At 42.6% G+C, this 21904-nt stretch overlaps 1 protein-coding gene across 9 annotated transcripts in view; it reads right to left on the reverse strand.

The window, feature by feature from the left end:
* The window catches only part of TANC2 (tetratricopeptide repeat, ankyrin repeat and coiled-coil containing 2), a 369572-nt gene that overhangs the window by 15185 nt on the left and 332483 nt on the right, over positions 1–21904 (reverse strand). For all 9 annotated transcript variants that reach the window (XM_044247669.1, XM_044247668.1, XM_044247667.1 and 6 more), the window contains 6 exons: positions 17191–17376; positions 14533–14626; positions 6811–6944; positions 5743–5866; positions 1321–1496; positions 497–629 (listed from right to left, as the gene is read on the reverse strand). In XM_044247669.1, the coding sequence (XP_044103604.1) occupies positions 497–629; positions 1321–1496; positions 5743–5866; positions 6811–6944; positions 14533–14626; positions 17191–17376 (847 nt within the window). The remainder of the gene's footprint in view (positions 1–496; positions 630–1320; positions 1497–5742; positions 5867–6810; positions 6945–14532; positions 14627–17190; positions 17377–21904) is intronic.

Consider the following 21904-nt stretch of genomic DNA (forward strand, 5'->3'; position numbering starts at 1 on the left):
AAAAAAAAAGGAAGGAAAAAGCAGCAGTGAGAGGCAGGCAGCAAAAAAGCCAGCATATCAGCCAACCCTCGCCTACAGGTCCGTGGGATGGGGAGCAGATGGGACAGCAGCAGCAGGGACCGGAGAGTCTGAAGCACATACAGAGCAGGGAAAGCAGAGGCTCACTGCGGTGCGGGGATCCAGGGTGCTGGTGGGGGTGGGGGGTGCTGGTACAGAGGCGTTAGCACGAAGATGTGCTTAAGGTTAGAGCAGCCTCCTGGTGAAGGCGACGAGGGGCACGGCAGATAACCAGGTGATTGTGGACACGGAGTAGTGTCGACCAGGGCTCCGAGGGTGCTTTCTCTGGGCCCAGAGCCTTTCTGTTCACTTGGACAACAACTGGGGCAGGGCAGAGGGGAGACTATACACACTCACACCAAACACCCAGGGCAGCCAGACCACTGGGCCAGTCTGGCCCCCGGGCACAGATGGCCAGCACCTTCTTCCTTTCTCCTACCTATCTTGGCTCCTTTCTTCAGAAGAGTGACAACAACAGATGTGTTCCGGCACCCCACTGCTCTATCCAGAGGGCGCATTCCGCTGTAGTCCACATGCTCGATCATGGCCCCGTGATCCACCAGGAACTGGACCTAGGATGGGGATCAAGGGGAAGAGTTAGCACAAGTGCAATGGCTCAGTGCCGCCCCCTGAGGGCTCTGGCTGTTGCCTGGACTTTATTCAACCGCTGGTGTGAACCAGGCTGCGTAGCCACGGGACTTCAGGCCATACTGTATTCTTTTTTTTTTTTTTTTTAAAGATTTTATTTATTTATTTGACAGAGCGAGATCACAAGCAGGCAGAGAGGCAGGCAGAGAGAGAGGAGGAAGCAGGCTCCCTGCTGAGCAGAGAGCCCGATGCGGGCCTCGATCCCAGGACCCTGAGATCATGACCTGAGCCGAAAGCAGTGGCTTAACCCACTGAGCCACCCAGGCGCCCGGCCATACTGTATTCTTGATCTTTAATGGTGTTTTGAATATGCTTGTCCTCTAGCAAGTACAGGTCCAAGAACTTTCTTTATATATATATAACATTTATCTATTTGAGAGAAAGGGAAGCAGACTCCCCTCTGAGCAAGGAACCTAACGTGGGGTTTGATCCCAGGACCCTGAGATTATGACCTGAGCTAAAGGCAGACACTTAACTGACGGAGCCACCGAGGTGCCCTCCAAGAACTTTCTACCAGGAATCATCAACATGTTACTCTACTCTTAACCCAATAACATTACGGATGGAGAACCATCCCCATCCCTACTACCCAAAGGCGCATGTAAAGGCACTCACCACCTCGGCATCACCGTAGAAAGCTGCCAGATCTAGTGGGGTGCGGCCGTTCTTGTCAGCGTGGTCTGTGGCAGCTCCGTTATCCACCAGAGAACGAACCACTGGGAGATGACCCTTCAGACAAGCCCAGCTGAGGGCTGTCAGTCCTTCTTTGTCCATTAGAGCAATGGAGGCACCTACAAGAGCGAGTGTAACACGGGGCTGAGGAAATAGGAAACACGGGGCTGCCCAGAGCAGGCGGGAAAGCAGGTCCCGAAGCCGAACGCTCGGCCAAAGCACAGCTGTTGTTTCAGGGGGGAAGTTCTCTTGCACTAATACTGCTTAAAAAAACCCCCAAAAACCCTGTTCCTATAAGCTCTCAGTAGAAGAGAGTCCAGCTGTTTTTACTGGGTATCCTGGGCCCCCCACAAGGCTTCCTCTTTGTACGTGAGTTCCAGCACGCCCTGCAGAGAATGCTCTACTTGGGCCACGTGGATGTGCTCAAGGCCTCCTGACTCTCCCACAATATTCCCAGAGTCTCACTTCTGGTCATGTTTGCTCCCACGTGGGGAGTCTTGTCATTCCTGCCTCACTTCTACTCATTCTCTAGGGACCATTTCAAATCCCCCCGTTTCCAGGAAGCTTTTCCTGGTTCACTGTTCACCTCATCTTGAATGTGCTTAAACACATGTCACCTTTCTGTTCTTAATCTTTTTTTTTTTTAATGTATCCTACTTGCATGTAATAAATCCTCAGTGAATGTTTTCAGGAAGCAGCAAAAGTCTTCCCTTTGGAACAGTATAAACTCCTGGAGAGATTCTCCTAAAGCAGGAGGAGCTCAGTCCGCGCTGATCACTGGCAAGAACACCAGATCACGTTCTCTCTAGAACGTGGGAGAGATGAACTCGTGGGAAGAGACTGAGCCCAAGCCACAAGGAAATTCAGAGTTTAATTAAACTTGTCAGCCTTCGATGATCCCATCCCCACTCTCTTAGCCTTGTTGGTATTCTACATCTGTTTCTCTTCAACATTTCTATTTTCTTCTGTAAGGATTAAGCATACTCGATACACTGTTTTGTAATTAGTCTAAAGTTCAATACATATTTCGTTCTTAGCCTAGACTGTAAACTCTTGGATGGCAAAGGGCTTATCACTTCCTTGCTGGTTTTGAAGAGTACCTAAGACAATTCTTTTCACACAGTGGACGTGGCGCACTAACTAAATTGGGATCAGCTTACTGCGCACAGAACATTTTCCAGGCCGCTGCCTCAGCTAGACAGGACTCAGAGGTCAGATCAAGCTTAGGATGTACCACAGCAGGCTTGGTGTGGGTCAGACAACCAGGCTTTGTGGCTTCCTGCAGCAGGATGAAGGGCTGGAAGCTACCTCTCACCCTGATGATAGCCACTTATGTACTGGGTTCTCTTTTCGTAATGGTGTAGTTTGCAAAGAAATCATCGACTCTAACACAGAATGAATTTGAATGTGGGAGAAAATCTAAGGAGTTTTCTCAGATGGGATGTCTAGAAACTCCCTGGATAGAGCCTCCAATGTAGAAGAAGCAGGGTAAGAAGGTTCTGGATGTATATTACAGATAAGTTGATTTTCCAAAGATAAGGAAAGCTGGAATTAAAGAAATTAACAGGAGATACATATGAAATGAACCCATTTATTCAATAGACGTCCAAAATTCAATATGTAATCTTTCCCTTCACTCTTTTCTTACCCTTGCAGTTAATGGAATCACATTTTTTCCAAACATCCATTTTAAAACTTTGGAGTTATCTTTAACTCAATTGTCATTATTTCCTACATGTAATTACTCTATATCCAAAATCGTTTTTGTACTTGGCCCTTCTGCTCTCTTCTAATAGCTACTGCACCTGGATTAGAGCCTCATTACTTCTCATCTATTACAATGTTTTGTAATGGCTCCCCCGGCCCACTATAATTCCTCCATCAAATTGTACTACTGCCAGAGGAATTTTTCTTTTAAAGCACAACTCTGGCATCAATTCCCTTTTAAAAAGTCTTGAAAGGCTCCCCATTGCCTTCAAAATTAAGTCCAAAACCTCTTTTGGTCTGTTCCTTTTCACTTTCTTTCCACATACATTTCCAATTTTACTTCCCAAGAGCCCTCACATACTTCACTGGACAACCTGCATTATTTCCCCAAACCTCTTGTGTGCTGGATCTCCTCACTGATTTTCAGACACGTTCCCCTCCCTGAACAGGACAACTTTTTTCCTATTCACCTTTCAAAGTCTGTCCTTTCCTAACTCAAATACCTTAAACAGAGCACTTAGGATTCTCTAGTTTTCAGGTATTTTATCTTCATTTCATCCCTTCCTTGCTGGATTACAGAGTCTTGGAGGGCACAGATTACAGAGAATCCATTAAAAGAAAATCACTTGCTGGTACAGCACTGGTACAGTGTTCTGCAAGTGAAGTTGGGTAAATAAATGTTGGCAGAATTTGCTGATTTCGTTGAGTCTCTGATTTAAGTGTAAAAAAGAGGAAAAACGGAGGCTCCCTGACTCTTGATGGTTTGACTTACAACTTTTCAACTTTACGATGACGCGAAAGTGATATGCGTTCAGTAGAGAATGTACTGTGAATCTTGAATCTGGACCTTTTTCCAGGATAGCGATGTGCTATCTTGTGATGCTGGCCAGCAGCAGGGAGCCCCAGAAAGCCAGCAGCCACGCCATCACGAATGTTAACAACAGATACACTTACAACCATTCTGTTTTTCACTTTCAGTATAGTATTCGATAAACTACATGAGATACTCAGCACTATTATACAGTAGGCTAAGCTATCATGTTCCATAAGCTAGGTGTATTAAATGCATCTTCAACTTCAGATATTTTCAACTTAGGGTATTTTCAACTTGGGTTTATCAGGACCTAAGCCCATCCCAAGTTTAGGAAGATTGGTAGGACAAAGACCAGCATGTCTGCAAGGGTAAGGGAGAACACATCTCTGCACTCTGTCTGATAAGCTTCCACTGGTGTGTGGCAGACACTGTGCAGTGATCTAAAAGTTATCAGCGCCTGAAGAGGTCTTGCCTTTTCCAGTAGACTTGGGTTGTTCTGGGACTTTTGTTCCTGCCGCATCTTATCCTGGGAATCTAGGCACACCTGATATGCTCCTCCAACCCTCTCTTGGCAGAAGTAAGGATAGATATCATGAAACTGGACTTGTTTGTTGGCTTGGATTATGGAAGCAAGAACCACTTTGCATACTGGGAGAGTGGTTCTCTGGTTCTGGCCCAGCATTGTGAGTCTGAGGCTGTGGAAACAAATACCTCTTCTTTGGAGGATACAGCTAAAGGCCTAGTAAATCTCTGAGTTTCAGTTTGAAATCTTAGAAGAAACCTCGTCGTCTTCTTAATTTGACTACCCTCAGTTGTGCTGGCCTGGTTAGGCCTGGTTCTTCCTTCAGGAGCTTGGATTCCTTGAAGTGAATGTGCCCAAATATATAATTTTAAATGTTTAGGTCCTTTTTACTAATGGGGAAGGCTAACTGGAATAAGGTCATTAGCCTGGGCACAATCACGCTATCTCCTGCTTCATGTAAATGCTCAAAGTCCACTAGATGGTACTGTAGAGTCAACAGTGACTTGAGTTTTCTTTCTACAAAAGGCCATGCTCATTCACCCGTTTTGCATAGGCGACTGAGGTCAGCGCAATCAAAAGGACCTGAAATGCTTTTGAAGGCGGTGTGACCACAATCTCTTTATTTCCCATTCACCAGGAGCATGTGAATGTTAATGTCAAAAGGAATTTATTACAACAGAAGAGAATATCCTGATTTCTCCAATAGGGTCCCACTGTCAGCAATTATCTTAACCTTTGTCTCCTCCGGATACAAGAAAAATATTAGTTGTACAGGCTTACAAAAGAATTGATAAAATTAAAGAAAAAACACAATCCTTGGAAGATGAACAACTATTGAGTGTATATTAAAAAATCAAAGTTTGGAGATTACAGATTTGAATTAGAGAATTTAGAATACGTTAATCCGATTAGAATACCAAAACTCCCTTAATTCATAAGGAAACAAAGAATATCAGAGTTAAAGGGTCCCACACTGTATATTAGAGAGGAGATGAACTTTCACATCTTAACCAACTAGATTCATAATACATATATATTTTTTAAAAATTTATTTAGAGAGCGAGAGCATGTGTGCACATGCATGGAGGTGAGAAGAGGGAGAGAAACTTAAGTAGACTCCCTGCTAAGCATGAGCCCAATGCGGGGCTTGATCCCAGGACCCTGAGATCATGCTCCAAGCCTAAACCAAGAGTCTGGATGCTCAAATGATTGGGCCACCCAGGTGCCCCAATAATATCTATTCTTAACATCTCTTAGAATCCATCACTAGTTCCTTGAATCCAAGGAATTGCCCATGCAGCTCTGGCACCCCAAGACTGACCTTGTGCAAGTAGAAAGTCCACAGTTCCTAGATGGCCTTCGGAGGCAGCCATCATCAGCGGAGTACGACCCTGCTTGTCTGCCATGTTGACATCAGCTCCATGGGTGAGTAAAAGATCAACAATCTGTAAGTGCAGAGAAACAGGGACCAATGAGCCAGGAAGAGCTGCTGAGTAGACATGTGCACACTGTTCCCTACACTGGGGGGGATCTCCTCCTGTTGCACAGGCGAGTCACTTCTCCATGTAACTTTCTACTGCAAGGGTCTCTCTAATTCCTGCCGAGTCTTACTACCGAGTGATTTGATCTGACTCTCTTAAGGAAAGCCAAATGAGAATTCAACTCTGAATGTCTGACTTACCCCTGAAGTGAAAAAGAATTTAAGATACAAAAGGTCAAAATGTAGACTAAACCATCCCACAGTGGAAGTTCCGACACTAGTCACTGACTATGTGAGTGCCGTTTTATTGACCTCTAGGGGCTGCTAGCTTCCCTGTAGTGAGGATTTATGACTGAAACGAATACAGCAAAGTGCCTCTAATAACTCTTCTATACTGTTTGGCTTCTAGAGCTATTTTTCTACACAAATACTTCCAAAGATTATTACCAATATATGGTCTTCTCCATTTTAAGTGTATAAATTAGCATTTATCTGGAATTCAAACATCTGGAATGACTGCATAGGTAGAATTTATGTACACCACATTTTCTTTTAGCAAGTCTGAGACACCTGCAAGACACCTGTTAGCAGGGATCTGTTGGGATATGAATCTTCTAGAAGACCTGTGGGAAGCAGGTCCTGGTCACTCCATGACCAGGCCAGAAGGAGCTAGTCCCTCTATGCAATCTAGATCATGATGATGACTTTTTACAAAAAATGATGATGATTTTGAATGTTAGGTTTCTGACATCTTCTCAATGAACCAGAATACTAATAACCAAGGCCCAAGTCCTCAAACCCAATGACTGGTGAGTAACCCAAATGTGACTTTTTTTTTCTCTCTGCTTCAGAAGTTCCTGTCTAGAACTCACCCCTCCCTGAGGGGCTGGAAGTAGCTAGCCTGCTTACCTGCCAGTGGCCCTGGCGAACAGTGCTGAACAGAGGCACTGCCCCTCGGCGATTTGGCTGGGCCACTGCTGCCCCCTGTTCCAAGAGGAGACGGCACACCTCCAGTTTGCCCCTCCCGGCTGCAGCTGTCAGTGCTAAGAGCAGAGAACACAGACTGAGAACAGGCGGGTCTTGCCCTCCCCCGCCCTCTGGGTGAGTGCTACTTGACCTCCAAGCGTGAGAGTGGTTACTTTTGCCATGAAGGATATTTTTAAAGAAAAATCATGAATAAAACTACATTTAAGTGGGCTTACCATCTATGGAGACAACTGCAATAAAAAAAATCTATTTGAAAATTACCTTTGATTAAACTGACTTGGTTTAATTTTTCCTACCTAGACTGTCTTCCCTACTTTTGACTTACCTCTTTTTTGGGGATCTCTTCCTAGCTAGGAACTTTTCACGGGTGTGTATGCATGGGTGGAATGTAGAGAGAGGGTCTCTGCAGAGTAAGGCCTTTTAATTTTATTTTTAAGATATTTATTAATTATTATTTTTAAAGATTTATTTACTTGACAGAGAGAGACTGCAAGAGAGGGAACACAAGCAGGGGGAATGGGAGAGGGAGAAACAGGCTTCCCGCTGAGCAGGGAGCCTGATGCGGGGCTCAATCTCCCGACCCTGGGATCATGACCTGAGCCGAAGTTAGACGCTTAATGACTGAGCCCACCCAGGGCCCCTATTTATTTATTTATTTAAGATTCTGTACACTTATTTGACAAAGAGAGAATGAGAGAGCACAAGCAGGGGGAGCTGCAGAGGAAGAGGGAAAAGCAGGCTTTCTAGGGAGCAGGGCACCTGATACACAGGCCCCTGGGATCATGACCTGAACCTACATTTAACTGACAGGGCCACCCGGGTGCCCCAAGTAAGGTCTTTTTTAGAATTAGCTAGGAACCATTTCTGCCAGCCTCTACTCCTGGGTCCTTAAGCCTGAAGAACCAAAGTCAGGAATGGCAGTCTCAGGGTCCTGGGCCAGTTTTCTTTTCTTTTCTTTTTTTCTTCATTAGAGACAGAACTTTTGCAACAGTTGTAACCACTTGCATGTAGGGGTCAGAGCTGTTCAAGGTAATAGCCTTAAAGATGAGAGAAGAGGTGTGACAAAGACTCTTCTGAATATGAAATAATGGAGTCACTGGTAATAAAAATTGCTATAGTGGGGGTGCTGGGTGGCTCAGTGGGTTAAAGCCTCTGCCTTTAGCTCAGGTCATGATCCCAGGTTCCTCCAATTGAGACCTGCATCCCACATCAGGCTTCCTGCTCAGCAGGGAGCCTGCTTCCCTCTCTCTCTCTCTGCCTGCCTCTCTGCCTACTTGTGATCTCTGTCAAATAAATAAATAAAATCTTTAAAAAAAAAAACTGCTATAGTGACTACAAGGGACATAACAGGGAGAAACTTAACTATTCTTCTTTTTGTGTTACTGTCTGTTTATGATCTTTGAGGGAGTGGAGATTCATGAATGCCACTTTCATTCTCTGAGCACTGTGGCAATAGAAGCATGAGGGATTTGGAGATAGATTTTCCTACTAAGTCCATATTTGAACAAATATATATATATATATATATATATATATATATATATATATATATTTCATTTGACCATGGCGTCTCAAATGCATAGGCTCAGGGTTTTAAAGAATGGAGGAGGGTGGAGGGGATGGTAAACACTATTAGGAGGTGGCAGGAATTATGTTTTTTAAAGAAAGAGGATAGAGAACTTATTCTCAAACTGACTTGGACACCCGACGTGCTGGCCAGGGAGTCCTTCCTTGATCATGGCCTCCTACTCCAATGGCAACTAAAAAAAGATAGTATAATATTCCAGTTTGCAGATAATATTCCAGTTTGCAAATATTGGTATCTCATCAGGAAGACAACTGAAATTCAAATCAAATGGTCACTTGACATTTCTTTCATCCAAGTGCAACTGGCGGCATTTTGTCTTTGGGCTTTGTCAAACATAACTGATTCATATGCAAAGTCAAACTACCTGTAATTTCCACTAAGCTAAGCCTCCAAGTAATCTTTTCTTTCCTCAAGTATAAGAATTCATGAAGGGAAATGTGACAGTTTTAGAAGATATATTTACTCAAACGAGATGTATCTGTCTTGTCTTAGGTGTATTTTCAGTTTTATTTTGGAATTCTTAACATTGGCGTTTCTGTCCCATTCCTCACAGGAGGGCAGAGGTTTATCTGAGGTGAGGATCATTTCCAAGCCCTCAGTGAGTGAGTATAGGTACTGACGGGTATGACTGTTTACTTGATAAAGAAGTTTTGTGTCTTGTTCCTTACATCAAGAGATCTTTGGCAACGTTCCATTTCTTTTTAAAAAATTAACATATAATGTATTATTTGTTTCAGGGGTTATATTCCTTTTTTTATTTTTAAGATTTTATTTATTTATCTGACAGAGACAGAACACAAGTTGGCGGGAGGGGAAGGGACAGAGGGAGTAGGAGACTCCCCACTGAGCAGGGAGCCCCATATGAGGCTTCATCCCAGGACCCTGGGATCATGACCTGAGCCAAAGGCAGACGCTTAACTACCAAGCCACCTAGACACCTCAAGAACCCAACTTTACCATTCTAATATTTCAGAAAACAACTTTAATTCTTGGGTCAAAACACAAGAGTAGCTTAAGAACTTGACTGGAAATCATGTTGTACATCTTTGTTTACACATGTATATATAAACGAGCTCTCAGTAAAGCTGGAACAGAAATAACTTGACTGGGGTAGACACTCATTAGGAACCATAAGAATCATCTTGTTGGTACGTGAAACAAAGGATTTATAGAATTTCTAACTCTTACTTTCTTTCTTTCTTTTTTTTTTATGTATTTATTTGACAGAGAGAAATCACAAGTAGATGGAGAGGCAGGCAGAGAGAGAGAGGGAAGCAGGCTCCCCACTGAGCAGAGAGCCCGATGCGGGACTTGATACCAGGACCCTGAGATCATGACCTGAGCCGAAGGCAGCGGCTTAACCCACTGAGCCACCCAGGCGCCCCTCTAACTCTTACTTTCCAATTCCATTTAAAGTAGCTATGCCCAAACCTCCCTTTTAATGCCCTGAGAATGGCGGGCGGGGTAGGGGAATTTGTGAAAATTCCTTTCACAAAAGAATTGTAGCCTGCTGGAGAAAATATAGACAGTATTTCAGAATCAAACCTTTCACCAATGATGCCAGTTCACAGAACACTGCTGAAAACTTACAACCAGTTCCCATCTTGAAAGCTGAAACTTCTACTGTTCACTCTAACCTGGAGTTACATTGCTCTGGCTGGCGCATTTCAACTCGCTGGATAACACATTTATATGAGAGGGAATGTTCCATTTGGCTGTTTTCTTTGTTGTATCATCTCTGTTGCTTAGGTCATGATGTAATTTGGTAGGAATCTCTAGCTGATAGCTGGATACGGTCATTAACACAGCTGGCCAATTTCATCTCAGAACAACACGCTATGCATAATGGGATTTGTACTTTTCAAAATCCAAGAGCAAAAAACTGCTTTGGCTGAATTTTATGTAAGTCTTATCTAAAACTGTTAAAACTTTTTGAAAGAAAGAAGATTAAGATAAAGTCGGTTCTGTAAAACAACAAACCAATTCTTAGAGCAAACAGAGCAGTTTGGAGGAAATCTCTTCCTAAGAGACCAGTAACAGAATTTGTTCCCTAGCTTGTCAGCAGCTGAAGAGATTATCCGACATAAATGGCCCTTTTTCAAAGCAAAATATCTAAGAAGTCTGAAGAGGCAGACAGGATGCAGCTCAGAGTTGGGGCAACAGCCAAAGTCTGCTTGGATGGGATGGGGACACTAAACAGAATGCAGCAAAGCAAATGGTTCTGTTTATCTATTTTCAACTGTGAGAGAGTATAGCATAGACAGGTCATGCAAGACCAATGAGAAAGGTGGTTGGGGAGACATAAACTAATCACCACTATCTAAAACATTAACTAAATATTTTTTGAACTATTTGTCAGACACTGTCTCTGCTCTCAAGGAACTCAAGTTTGGGTAAGGATAACAGACAAATAAAAATAACATTACTATCCAGTGTATAAGTTGTATGGAGGTAACACAGAGGAAGAAGCATCTGAGAAGGTCTTCCGGAAGAGATGTTCATCTGAGCTAGATGCTTAAAGAGAAACAGAAAACTGAGAGGCATGCCAGGCACAGGGAGAGCAGGTACAAAGGCCCTGAGGTGGGAAACAACAAGTTTATTGTTATTGGAGTTACCAGTGAAGCCAGGCAAAAGATAAGGCTAGAGATCATGACTGGTCTTCTTGGGCTCCACTAAATAACTTCATTAATGGTACAGGTGGTCAGTAAATGGTGGTAAGCAGGTTAAGTGACATCAACAGATTGTGGGTCACAAAGATCACTATGGCAGAAGTCACAAGGGAGATGAATCATGAAAGGGTGACAAGAAGATCAGTGAGGAGGTGGCTGCAATAAATTAGGCAAAGGATGATAAGAGCATGAGTTATGGGTATCTTGTTTACTTTGTGAACTCTTGCTTCTTTTGGGTCATAGGACAGTTCAGGCGCTCCAGAGATTTTAGAAGATTTTTAATGCTGGTCCTGGTCTAAGCTCTTAAGACAGGGAAGAAGAGGGAGTAGCGAACAATCTTGTCACCTTAATTGCTTTTCTTCTGTACTATTCCATAAGATGTCTATGAAAACCCTATGGGATGGGAGGGGGCCAGCCAGATGGGGGAGGCTGGTTGTAGGCAGATGCTCTCTGGAAGAATAAGGAGGCTGCAAAAGGAGGACAAAAGCAACCAGGATATTCTAGTGACCTGCTTTTAGAAAATCTGCTCTGTAAAAATATTTCGATTATTCTTTCATTATATGCTAAGATAAATTTCATTGATTCTAAGATGCACTTTTTTCCCTTCACATTTTTAAAATTGTGTTATGTTAGTCACCATACAGTACAGTTTTTGATGTAGTGTTCCATGATCATTTGCATAGAATACCCAGGGCTCCATGCAATCTGTGCCCTCTTTAATACCCTTCACATTTTAACATCTCTAAAACTGGGATGCATCTTGTGATTTCTGTGATAATAAAGAACTGTGTCAGTTTAATAGGTGAAGGCTTCCTTTTTTTTGTAGTGGTACATACATTAATGACTATATAGTTTCCTATAGTTAGAAGTGTCTTAGATTTGATATAGTAAGGGATGCAGATTTTTGGGACCATCATAGTCATTTGATTTTCCTTAGGTAAAAATTATGTTGTTTAGACCACGGCTATGGGTATGAGACCCAACCGCAGGCTGCAGGTCACAGACCTTCATTCTCTACGTAAGGACATGTTTAAGATTTTGCCATTGGAGAAAACATTGCAATTCACTGGTGTCATTATACATTTTAAATGATTCTGTGCTATAAGGTAGAAAGGAACATGTATATTTATTAAATCTATCACTATAGACAGAAAAGCAACTATGGGTTGCTATATAGATATTTTTATATAGAAGAAGAAGATATATGCAGGAGAAGATCTATAGATATCTTCTATATAGCAACATAGTTGCTATAAAAGCAACTATGAGTTGCTTTTCTATATTAGTGAGGAGGGATTAGTGAGGAGGGATAATGTCTTGCATAGCACAGACATTATTTCCTAGAAATTTTCCTGAAGCCAAATAACTATTTACAGATCTATAAGTTGTATTAGAGATGCATTTCATTCTAGCACTATTTAGACAGCATTTTATGTTTTTAATCCTGAAATTATTTCATGTATGTATCAAGTTAAACACAATCTAATTGTGATTATAAGCTAACTCACATGAAGCTTTGATTTTTTTTTTTACAATCTTGAGATATGGTACATATTTAAATAAATACATGTAATGAACTTTGTTGTGCATGTTAAAGGGAGATATTTTAAAAAGTCCCGAGGCAATAAAAATTTTATCCTTTTTTTTTTTTTTTTAAGAGGCAGATGAAGAGAGAAAGAGAAAGAGAGAAGTGCAGAGGAAGAGGGAGAGAACCCCAAGCAGGCTCCATGTTCAGCGCACAGCTGACACGGGGCTCAATCTCACAATCTCACAACCCTGAGATCATGACCTGAGCTGAAATCAAAAGTCCAACGTCTAACTGATTGAACCACCCAGGCGCCCCCATAAAGTTTTATTCTAATAAGAAATTCATATCAATAAAAATAAGTCTTCCACTTAGTTCACTCCCTTCTTGAACATTTTTAAGAAATTCGTTCAAGTACAGCACTAGAATATGTTTGATATTCATCACTATGATTGTTAACCTTACAATTCCACCTATTATCCTTATCAGGCCGTAGTTTTTTTCCTACCCTCCCCTGGGCCTCCCCTGGGGTTCCACGTGTACGGCTGGCATCAGGAGCCAGTTGGGAGGTTCAGCAACACTGTGCTGGGCAAGGCTGTGCTGATGGGAACAGTAAAGCACCACATCCCTTCGGCAGCTCTCAGTCACAGTACACATGCTCCAGGATGGCCAGCGTCCCGGTCAATCCCTTCCCCTCAGGCCATCCTCTGGCTTCCTGCGGGTTAAGAGTCTCAGAGACGGCAGCTGTTTCCAGCTGCACATTTTCCTTTAATCTGTCATGGGCTCTTAAGCTGCAGCTGCCTGGCATCTGCTCTCTTTTGGCTCTTGCAGAGGGACGGATTGTTGGAGAAGCAAATTCCCGAGCTTTGAACCATTCTACATGATGTTAAAGAAGCCATGATATTTAACCATGATAACCTACCTATGATATTTGCCATGAATGGAGACATCACAATTTGATAGGTTGTGATAAATTTTAAATGAATTCAAGTGCCTCCTTTATCTTTAATAACACTCTAACTAAAACACACACTCTCTTTGTTTAAGAAAATATTCCCCCTACATTGGCCATCTCAGTATTGGTCTTCTTCTCCTGGCAAATCTGACACATATCTGTGGTGCCTCCACAGCTTTCAGTGCCCTGGTTTCATAACAACTCATAAAAGGTTATTGATGTTTCTCCAGATGTTCCAGTTTAGACTTGGGGGAAAGACAACAATCATTTCCTGCAAAGGCCACAAGGAAGAAGCTTCTGTTTGTGTAGTAAGTACCAAGCAACACTTGGTATTGGCTCTTGGCTACAGAGGACTGCATGGGACTGTGCCTTAGAGGCCGGTACCTCCATTTTGCATTCCGAGAGCTACTTTACTCCGAATGTATAGTTTAGCCATGTCAGATACCACTCTGTCATGGTAACACCTGGTTAAGCCAGAGGTGTGGATAAAAATTTAACCTCCTGGATTACAACTGCAGGTAGAGTTCCTTTGATGGGAGAAAAATTTATCCTAACTGCTACAAGAATCCCATAAAAGAAGAGAGAGGCCACAACTATTTTCTGCTCTGGTTTGGCACATTGTAAGGAAACTTTCAGTCTTCTAAAAATATTTGGAAACAAGAGCAGACTCAAGTTTTGGTTGAAAGACGATGCTGGTGCTAATGATTTGGAGAGTCCAAAGGGAAAAGGACTGGAAGAAGGACACTGCTTGACTTTTTACTTTAGCTGAATCAATCTCCAGTACAAAAGCCATACAGCGGAGAATGACAAAGGTATGCAGAGGAAAAATCAGGGTGTGAGATGCCGAGTATCTTCACACAAACACAACACATTACTGAGAAAAGGGGGTAATGTCCATGAGAAGTACCTGTCTCTCCCCAGAGACTGTCAAAACTGTTGATCTGTGCTCGCTCTACTTCTTCTTCATCTTTTTCTGGAAGATCAAGTAGGTAGGAGACAATCTGAAATGAGAAGTTGTGTCAGTTCAAACTTCAGGTGGGAAACTATGCTACAGGCTCTAGCCTGTGAGGTCTGAAAGATGCCTGGATGACCCAAGCATGATGCAAGCTCTCGCGTAGAGAAGAAACCAGAACCGACTATCCCAGCAAAGAAACCCAAAGCAGCCGCAATGGACATTTCTTTAATCAGGTAGAGTTTATAAGTTTCTCTTGAACATAACTCACTTACACAGCATGTGACTTTAAAAAAATTATTTATTCCTCACATTCAAGGTAAAGAAGCAACCCCTCATCCTCCAGTAAAAATACCAATAAACAGAGAAAAAAAGGGGCGCCTGGGTGGCTCAGTTGGTTAAGCGGTTGCCTTCGGCTCAGGTCATGATCCCAGGGTCCTGGGATTGAGCCCCATATCAGGCTCCCTGCTCGGCAGGGAGTCTGCTTATCCCTCTGCTCCTCCTCCTCCTCCTGATCTCTCTCTCAAATAAATAAATAAATAAAAATCTTTAAAAGAAAATAAAATAAAGAGAAAAAAGATTAGCAATCAATAAAAACCAGAAAACAAATATGAAGAAAATGTAGGACCTGTATTTCTTTTTTTTTTTTTAATTTTTTTTTTTAAAGATTTTATTTATTTATTTGACAGAGAGAAATCACAAGTAGGCAGAGAGGCAGGCAGAGAGAGAGAGAGGGAAGCAGGCTCCCTGCTGAGCAGAGAGCCCGATGTGGGACTCAATCCCAGGACCCTGAGATCATGACCCGAGCCGAAGGCAGCGGCTTAACCCACTGAGCCACCCAGGCGCCCCTAGGACCTGTATTTCATCAGAGTACAGCAATGATCTCTTTTCTGCTTGCAAGTACAAGGACTACTTTGGGGATAATAAAGGGAGAACGACTACAAACAAAAAAGGAAAGTGACAGCTCTGTTTCTGGGAATTTGCCTGTACAGAGAGTTTAACAACCTACAGATACTAAAAATTCCAGTTTTACTTAATATTCCATTGGTGATGTATTGGGTCGCCTGGCAGGACAGCTGGACACCAAGGCATTCCCAAGCGGTGGTGAGCCAGTGTGTTCTGGACCATGAAAGCAGAGCATTACATGGGCAGAGATTCTGTAAGCTGGTTCTTCGACGAAGATGTTTATTAAAAATTAAATAAAAATAAATTATATTAAAAACAAAGTTTAAAAGTATAAAATCTCATGACTTCTTATTTACTACATTTGACATTATCTGTGCTCTTGAGGTGATTTATGTGTATTGTATCGTGTGGTGGAAATCCACACTTCGGTGTGTATTCCTGTGCCTCTCTTCGCAACTCTGCGTTGAGTGATGTCACAATGGCAGCTCTGTGGCAAGTGTCGGGGGAGCATTTACATCTTGGCAATTGGCAAACATTATAAATCAAGATTGATTTAGTGTTTATGCCCAAAGAGACTCCAGTTTTTGTATGAGGGTGAGAAGTAGTTTAACATAGGTCACATAGCAGATTTAATGACAAGAAAATGAATGGGAAAAGAGCAAAAGAGATCATCTATAAATGATTGCTGATTGCAACCACAGGTTGGCTTCAGATGTGAATTTCACAAAAATCAAGCATTCTACAATGTATATTTTATATTTGTAAACTGTATGCTACATGTACTTCATTATAAGTAAAGTTTTTTAAAGAAGATTTTATTTATTTATTTGAGATAGAGAGAGCACAAGCAGGGGAGTGGCTGAGGGAGAGGGAGAAGCAGACTCCCTGCCAAGCAGGAAGCCCAACATGCGGGTTGATCCCAGGACCCCAGGATCACGACCCAAGCCAAGGACAGATGCATAACCGACTGAGCCACCTAGGTGCCTCATATCAGTAACATTTATACCAATTTTAAGTATGTATGCACACACACACATACTTCTGTTACACTACACAACCCTCCCAGAACTGGATGTTCAACATTTCCTAGCAATTATCAATTCCATACATTTGTTACTGTATTATTACTATGATTAGTAAAAAAATGGGCAAAAATATCATTTGTACAGTGTTTCACGGCTTGCAAACCACTTTCATACCAGCTGAGTAAAAAAGAATATATTAGACTAATTTTACTGATGGGAAACAAATGTTCTAAGAGATTAGGTAAACCACCCAAGGTCCAGAGCAAATGAGTAGCAAACTGGGACTCAAACCTGGTCCTTCTGAGATTTCAAATATTGTACTCTTCCCATTCCACACCATCTACTCATGTGAGTACAGGTCACTAAATAATCCCTAGGAGCCTAGTGTCACTGCCTGTTAGGTAAGGGTGGCAAAATGGGGAAGGAGTTGGACTCGATGATTTCCAAAGTGCTTTTCCAGTCTCGTGTTGTGTTCACAATTTTAGATATGCTGGTATTTGAGAATTCAAGTGTTTCGTGGAATTCAGTCTCAATTCCTCAAAATCAGTGACCAAAATGCTAATTCCCATTAATTAGGCAGGTAATTTTGTAAAAATGCAACCCCTTGCCTCTTTTCCTAGGTCCTTTAATACATAGTCGAAAAAAACCTAAAAACCCTAACCCTTACCACCTGCTTTCTTACCTCCGTGTACCCCATGCTGGCTGCAGCAATGAGGGCCTGCTGGATGGCGTGGCTCTTCTTAAATACTCCTTGCTGCTGGCCGGCCATTGTCCAGTCACACTGAATCAAAAACTTGACAACCTCCAGGTGACCTCGGAGTGCAGCATGGACCAAAGCACACTGTCCATTCTTGTCCAAATGATCCACCTCAGAGGAAAAACAGAGAAATGGATGTGAACAAAGATTTGTGGCCACACTCCTAATCCAGTTACATTGGTCCACTGCACATGACTAGACTAGCAAGACTCATCCCTTCCCAAACCCTGAATCCATCTCTGAGAAAATCTAGAAAGTTCTCTCCTACTCAGGCTAGATCACTGCTGAGCTAGAACTATGATAGATGTCCCTCAGGGGAGAACCTCTTTCCGTAAGGTCAGGCTTTTGTTTTCACAGAAAAAGGAACCAAAAAAACAAAACTGCCAGCTCCAGCTTTGTTTTCCTGAGGTACATTCTCCTTTGTCCTCGAATAGTTCTTTTCAGACCAAAATCTATCATGAAAGACTCGCAGCTCTGCTGGCACCAAAAAAAAAACCAAAAAAACCCCCCAAAACCCAAAAACCTGTCTTTGAAATCATGAAAGAGAAGAAAAACATTTTGAAGCTCAAATTTTTTGGTCTTCCAAAGAAGAAAAATACCTCATATCATGAATCATACTTTTGACCACCAAGCTTTGGCGGAGGCGACTTTTTTCCTCCAACGGGACGGGAAGAATCTCAGATCTGGCCAAAATGGCTAGAGATCCTTGGAGTCTAATGCTAGACTATGTTCCAGTAGTGGCTTTTATGGTTGCAGTGTTGGTTGCTCGTTCAGGTTGAAAGAAGAGGCTGGTTAAGGCAGCCACAAGTTTCAACAGAAGAGTGGCCTTTTCTGGCGGGTAGACTTCCCGGGGTAGTTAGAGCACTGGAAACCTAAGTGCTGCATCTGGTTCACCCAGCAATCTATTTAACGAATGTTCACTGAATGCCTACTTTGTGCAAGGCACCACATAGGATGAAAAGGTGAATAGGGTAGTAAAATATAGATTCTGTTCTCAAGGACTTTCAAATAAGGTAGGGGAGATGCGACTAATACAACAGAAATCTATCCAACAAAGGATGAAGAATGTCAGAAGGAAAGTAAAAGTACAATGAAACTGGAGAGAATTCCTAACTAGAATCCGGAACAGATTCTGAAGGAAAGGTGCTAGAGTCTAAATGTTTTTGTGCCGTTGAAATTATTTGTTGGAATTCTCATCCCCAGTGTAATGATATTCCAAGGAGATAGGATGTTTGGGAAGTGCTACTATCATGCCCCGGGAGAGTTTGCTTTCCCTCCTCCATCACGGGAGAACATAGCAAGAAGGTGTGACTATGCACCAGGAGGCTCTCACCAGATGCCCAATCTTCTGGCACCGTACTCTTGAGATGTAGCCTCAAAACTGTGGGAGGTAAGTGCTGTCTACTGGCCACTCTGTCTATGGTATTTTGTTATAGCAGCCCAAACGGACTAAGAAAAGATCCATCTCAGTTGGCTGAGATAGGAAATGATTAATTCTGGTTTTTGTAAAGGTAAGGTACATGGAGGGAAAGTTTACAATTACAAAGTTGAGAGGGTCTGAATGCCAGGCTAAGTGCTCTGAATTTTAATCAGGGGTAATGGAGAGTCATTGCGAATTTTCATGCTCATACTACATTTTCAAAAACTAAGGGAATGAATAAAAGGTGCTTTGGCTCCTTGGAAATGATTAATTCCTGGGCTGGGGCACTAATAGTAAATGATGAGTGTGGAAAATCTGGTAGTGCCAGAAAATCCTGAAAAGCTCAAAAAATACTTAGCGGAGACTGGGAGGACACAGGAGCCAACTTGCAGGAGTTCCTAAAGGCCAAATCTTGGGGGCAATTTGAGCAACAAATAATAATGGCAATGGGTTATAGGTCCTACTATAAGGTAAATACAGGAATCCATAATGCTATAAATGAATAAACAAATACATATGTAGGGGAGAAGGGACTGCTCTTCCTTACATTAGAATTCTAATTAATAAATGTTGAAGGAATGAGGGAAACAGAAAAGTGCAAAAACAGCATAGCAATCATCACTGCAGCAAGACTCTCCAATGGATCCTAAAAGCAGTGAACAAAAGCACGAGAAACAAGCTATTGGCCTAGCCTCAAAGCATCTCCCTCAAAGATACTTCTTAATTACAAAGGGAAAAACAGTAACTTGAGACCTGACAAACCCGGCAGACACAGTGTGACGCAGGTGGCCGAGGTCAGTATCCCCCCCCCACCCCAACAGGCAGCGCAACTTCACCCACCCCTCCCCCATGCTGCAGGAGGAAGGGGCCCAGCAGCACTTCTGTGGTAGTCTTGCTGAGAATGTATAAACTCAATCTAACAGTGAGAAAATCTCAAAGTAAAACTGGAGAACATCCTACAAATAACTAGTTAATATTCTTCGGTATTTTGGTGCTGATGCCATGGGAGAGAGTGTGAGGATGGAGAAGACCAGAGGACAACATCTCAGGGAACAGTGATATTAGGAGAAGGAAGAGAAAAAAGCAACCAGACAGGCAGGGAGAGAACCAGGGACCACACTGCAAGTTCCAGAAGTGTTGTGTCAATACTGCCAACACTATGGAGAGGTTTGGAGGGGTGAGAAAGGAGAAAAAGTTACTTTATTTGGTGGTTGGCAGTTGTTTGTGGCTTTTGAGAAAGTAGCTTCAGTTGAATGCCAAGAGGTTAGGGGTTTTCTTTCTTTCTTTTTTTTGAACATTTAATTTAATTTATTATTATTTTTAAAAGATTTTATTTATTTATTTGACACAGAGAGATACAGTTAGAGAGGGGACAGAAGCAGGGGGAGTGGGAGAAGCAGGCTTCCTACCGAGCGGGGAGCCCGATACGGGGCTCGATTCCAGGACCCTGGGATCACGACCTAAGCCGAAGGCAGATGCTTAATGACTGAGCCACCCCGGTGCCCCTAGAGATTTTATTTTAAAGTGCTCTCCACACTGAACATGGGGCTTGAACTTATAACCCTGACATCAAGCATCACATGCTCTACCGACTAAGACAGCTGGGTGTGCCCACCCCCCATTTTTCTTAAAGAATATTATGTATTAGGCCCTGTGAGAGATGAAAAGAGACTTCATCTCTCTCACTCTTTTTTAAAAGATTTATTTATTTGAGAGAAAGAGCAAGAGAGAGCAGGAGGAGGGGCAAAAGGAGAGGGAGAGGGAGAAGGAGGAAGCAGACTCCCCACTGAGGCAACATAGGACTCAATCTCACAACCTTGAGATCACGACCTGAGCCCAAATCAAGAGTCGGAGGTTTAACTAAGCCACCCAGGTACCCCAGGACTTTATCTCTTTTTTAAAAGACTTTCTCACTTTTCCCATGGTGACCCCCATTAATCCTTTTTAATGGATGAAAATAGTGAGACTGAGAGTTTAAACGACTTGTCCATGCCCTTGGAGAAAGAAGTGTAAATGGAGGCTTTGACCAAGTTGTGTTTGATACCAAAGTTTATAATTTTAATGATTTAACTCCTCTTTCTCTCATGGAAGCCAGACTAAAAGTGGTTAAGGGGCAGTAAGGAAGCAGAGGTGGCACGTAGAGATGACTCTTGGGCCAGGACTGGTGGACACACAAGGGAAGAGATGGGATGGTAGCTTCTGGTAGCAGCAGAGAGGGAAGCTGTCTTTTAGGGTATAGGAGACATTCATAGGTTTGTTGAGAATTTATTTTTCATTTTTATTTTTAAAGATTTATTTATTTGTCAGAGAGACAGAAAGCGAGAGAGCAGGAGCACAAGCAGGGGGAGTGGCAGGCAGAGGGAGAAGCAGGTTTCCCCCTGAGCAGGGAGGCTGACGTGGGACTCCGTCCCAGGACCCCAGGGGATCATGACCCAAGCTGCAGGCAGACGCTCAACCAACTAAGCCATCCAGGCAACCCAAATTGTTGCGAATTTAGAAAAAGAGTGAAAAAAAATTTAAGAGAAGAGCAACATATAGAGATAAAAAATACAGGCGGAGGCAAGTGCTTGGAAAGGAAGGTAAACACTTCCTTCCTCTGAGGCAGATGTGAAGTGAGTGTCGTAAGGATTAACGGAGTTTTGAGATGGAGGCACATGGAGATGAACTCAATCTTGGTAATGCAGGAGGCCAGGAGGTGTGACAGGGTGTGGAGATGAATGCAAATGATTTCCATGTCTGCTCTGAGGAAAATGACAGATGGTTAGACTGGTAACTGGGCAGTAGGAAAGGCTCAGTGAGATGAGAATATGAAATGACAGCAGTAGTAATAAGGCCCAGTTGTTCTTTTTTAAGAGATGTTCATTCAGATGAATAGGACATTACAGGTGGACAGTATAGGTCTGTGTCACAGAAGACACTCAAGGCTCTGGGATTTCACTGAGGAGTCTCAGGTCCCAGGTCTCAAAAGTCTCAAGAGTCCTCCTTTCTTCCTTGGGAAGAACCCTGGACACCTCAGAATGAGGTCACACATATTTCTTATATTTCAGTGCAAAACCACCGAAATCCTCAGTCTGTTTTCAAGACTGAAACAAAATGCCACAAGGCTACAATTTTCCCGAAAGGCTTGCACTGTTGAGATCAGCATTTTTCCTTTCACCAAAATTTTGAAATTGAGTTTTTCTTTGTATCAACAGCTCTTGAGATACTATAAAGCAAACA

The sequence above is a fragment of the Neovison vison genome, chromosome 5 (assembly GCF_020171115.1).
Source record: "Neovison vison isolate M4711 chromosome 5, ASM_NN_V1, whole genome shotgun sequence".
Taxonomy (NCBI): Eukaryota; Metazoa; Chordata; class Mammalia; order Carnivora; family Mustelidae; genus Neogale; species Neogale vison.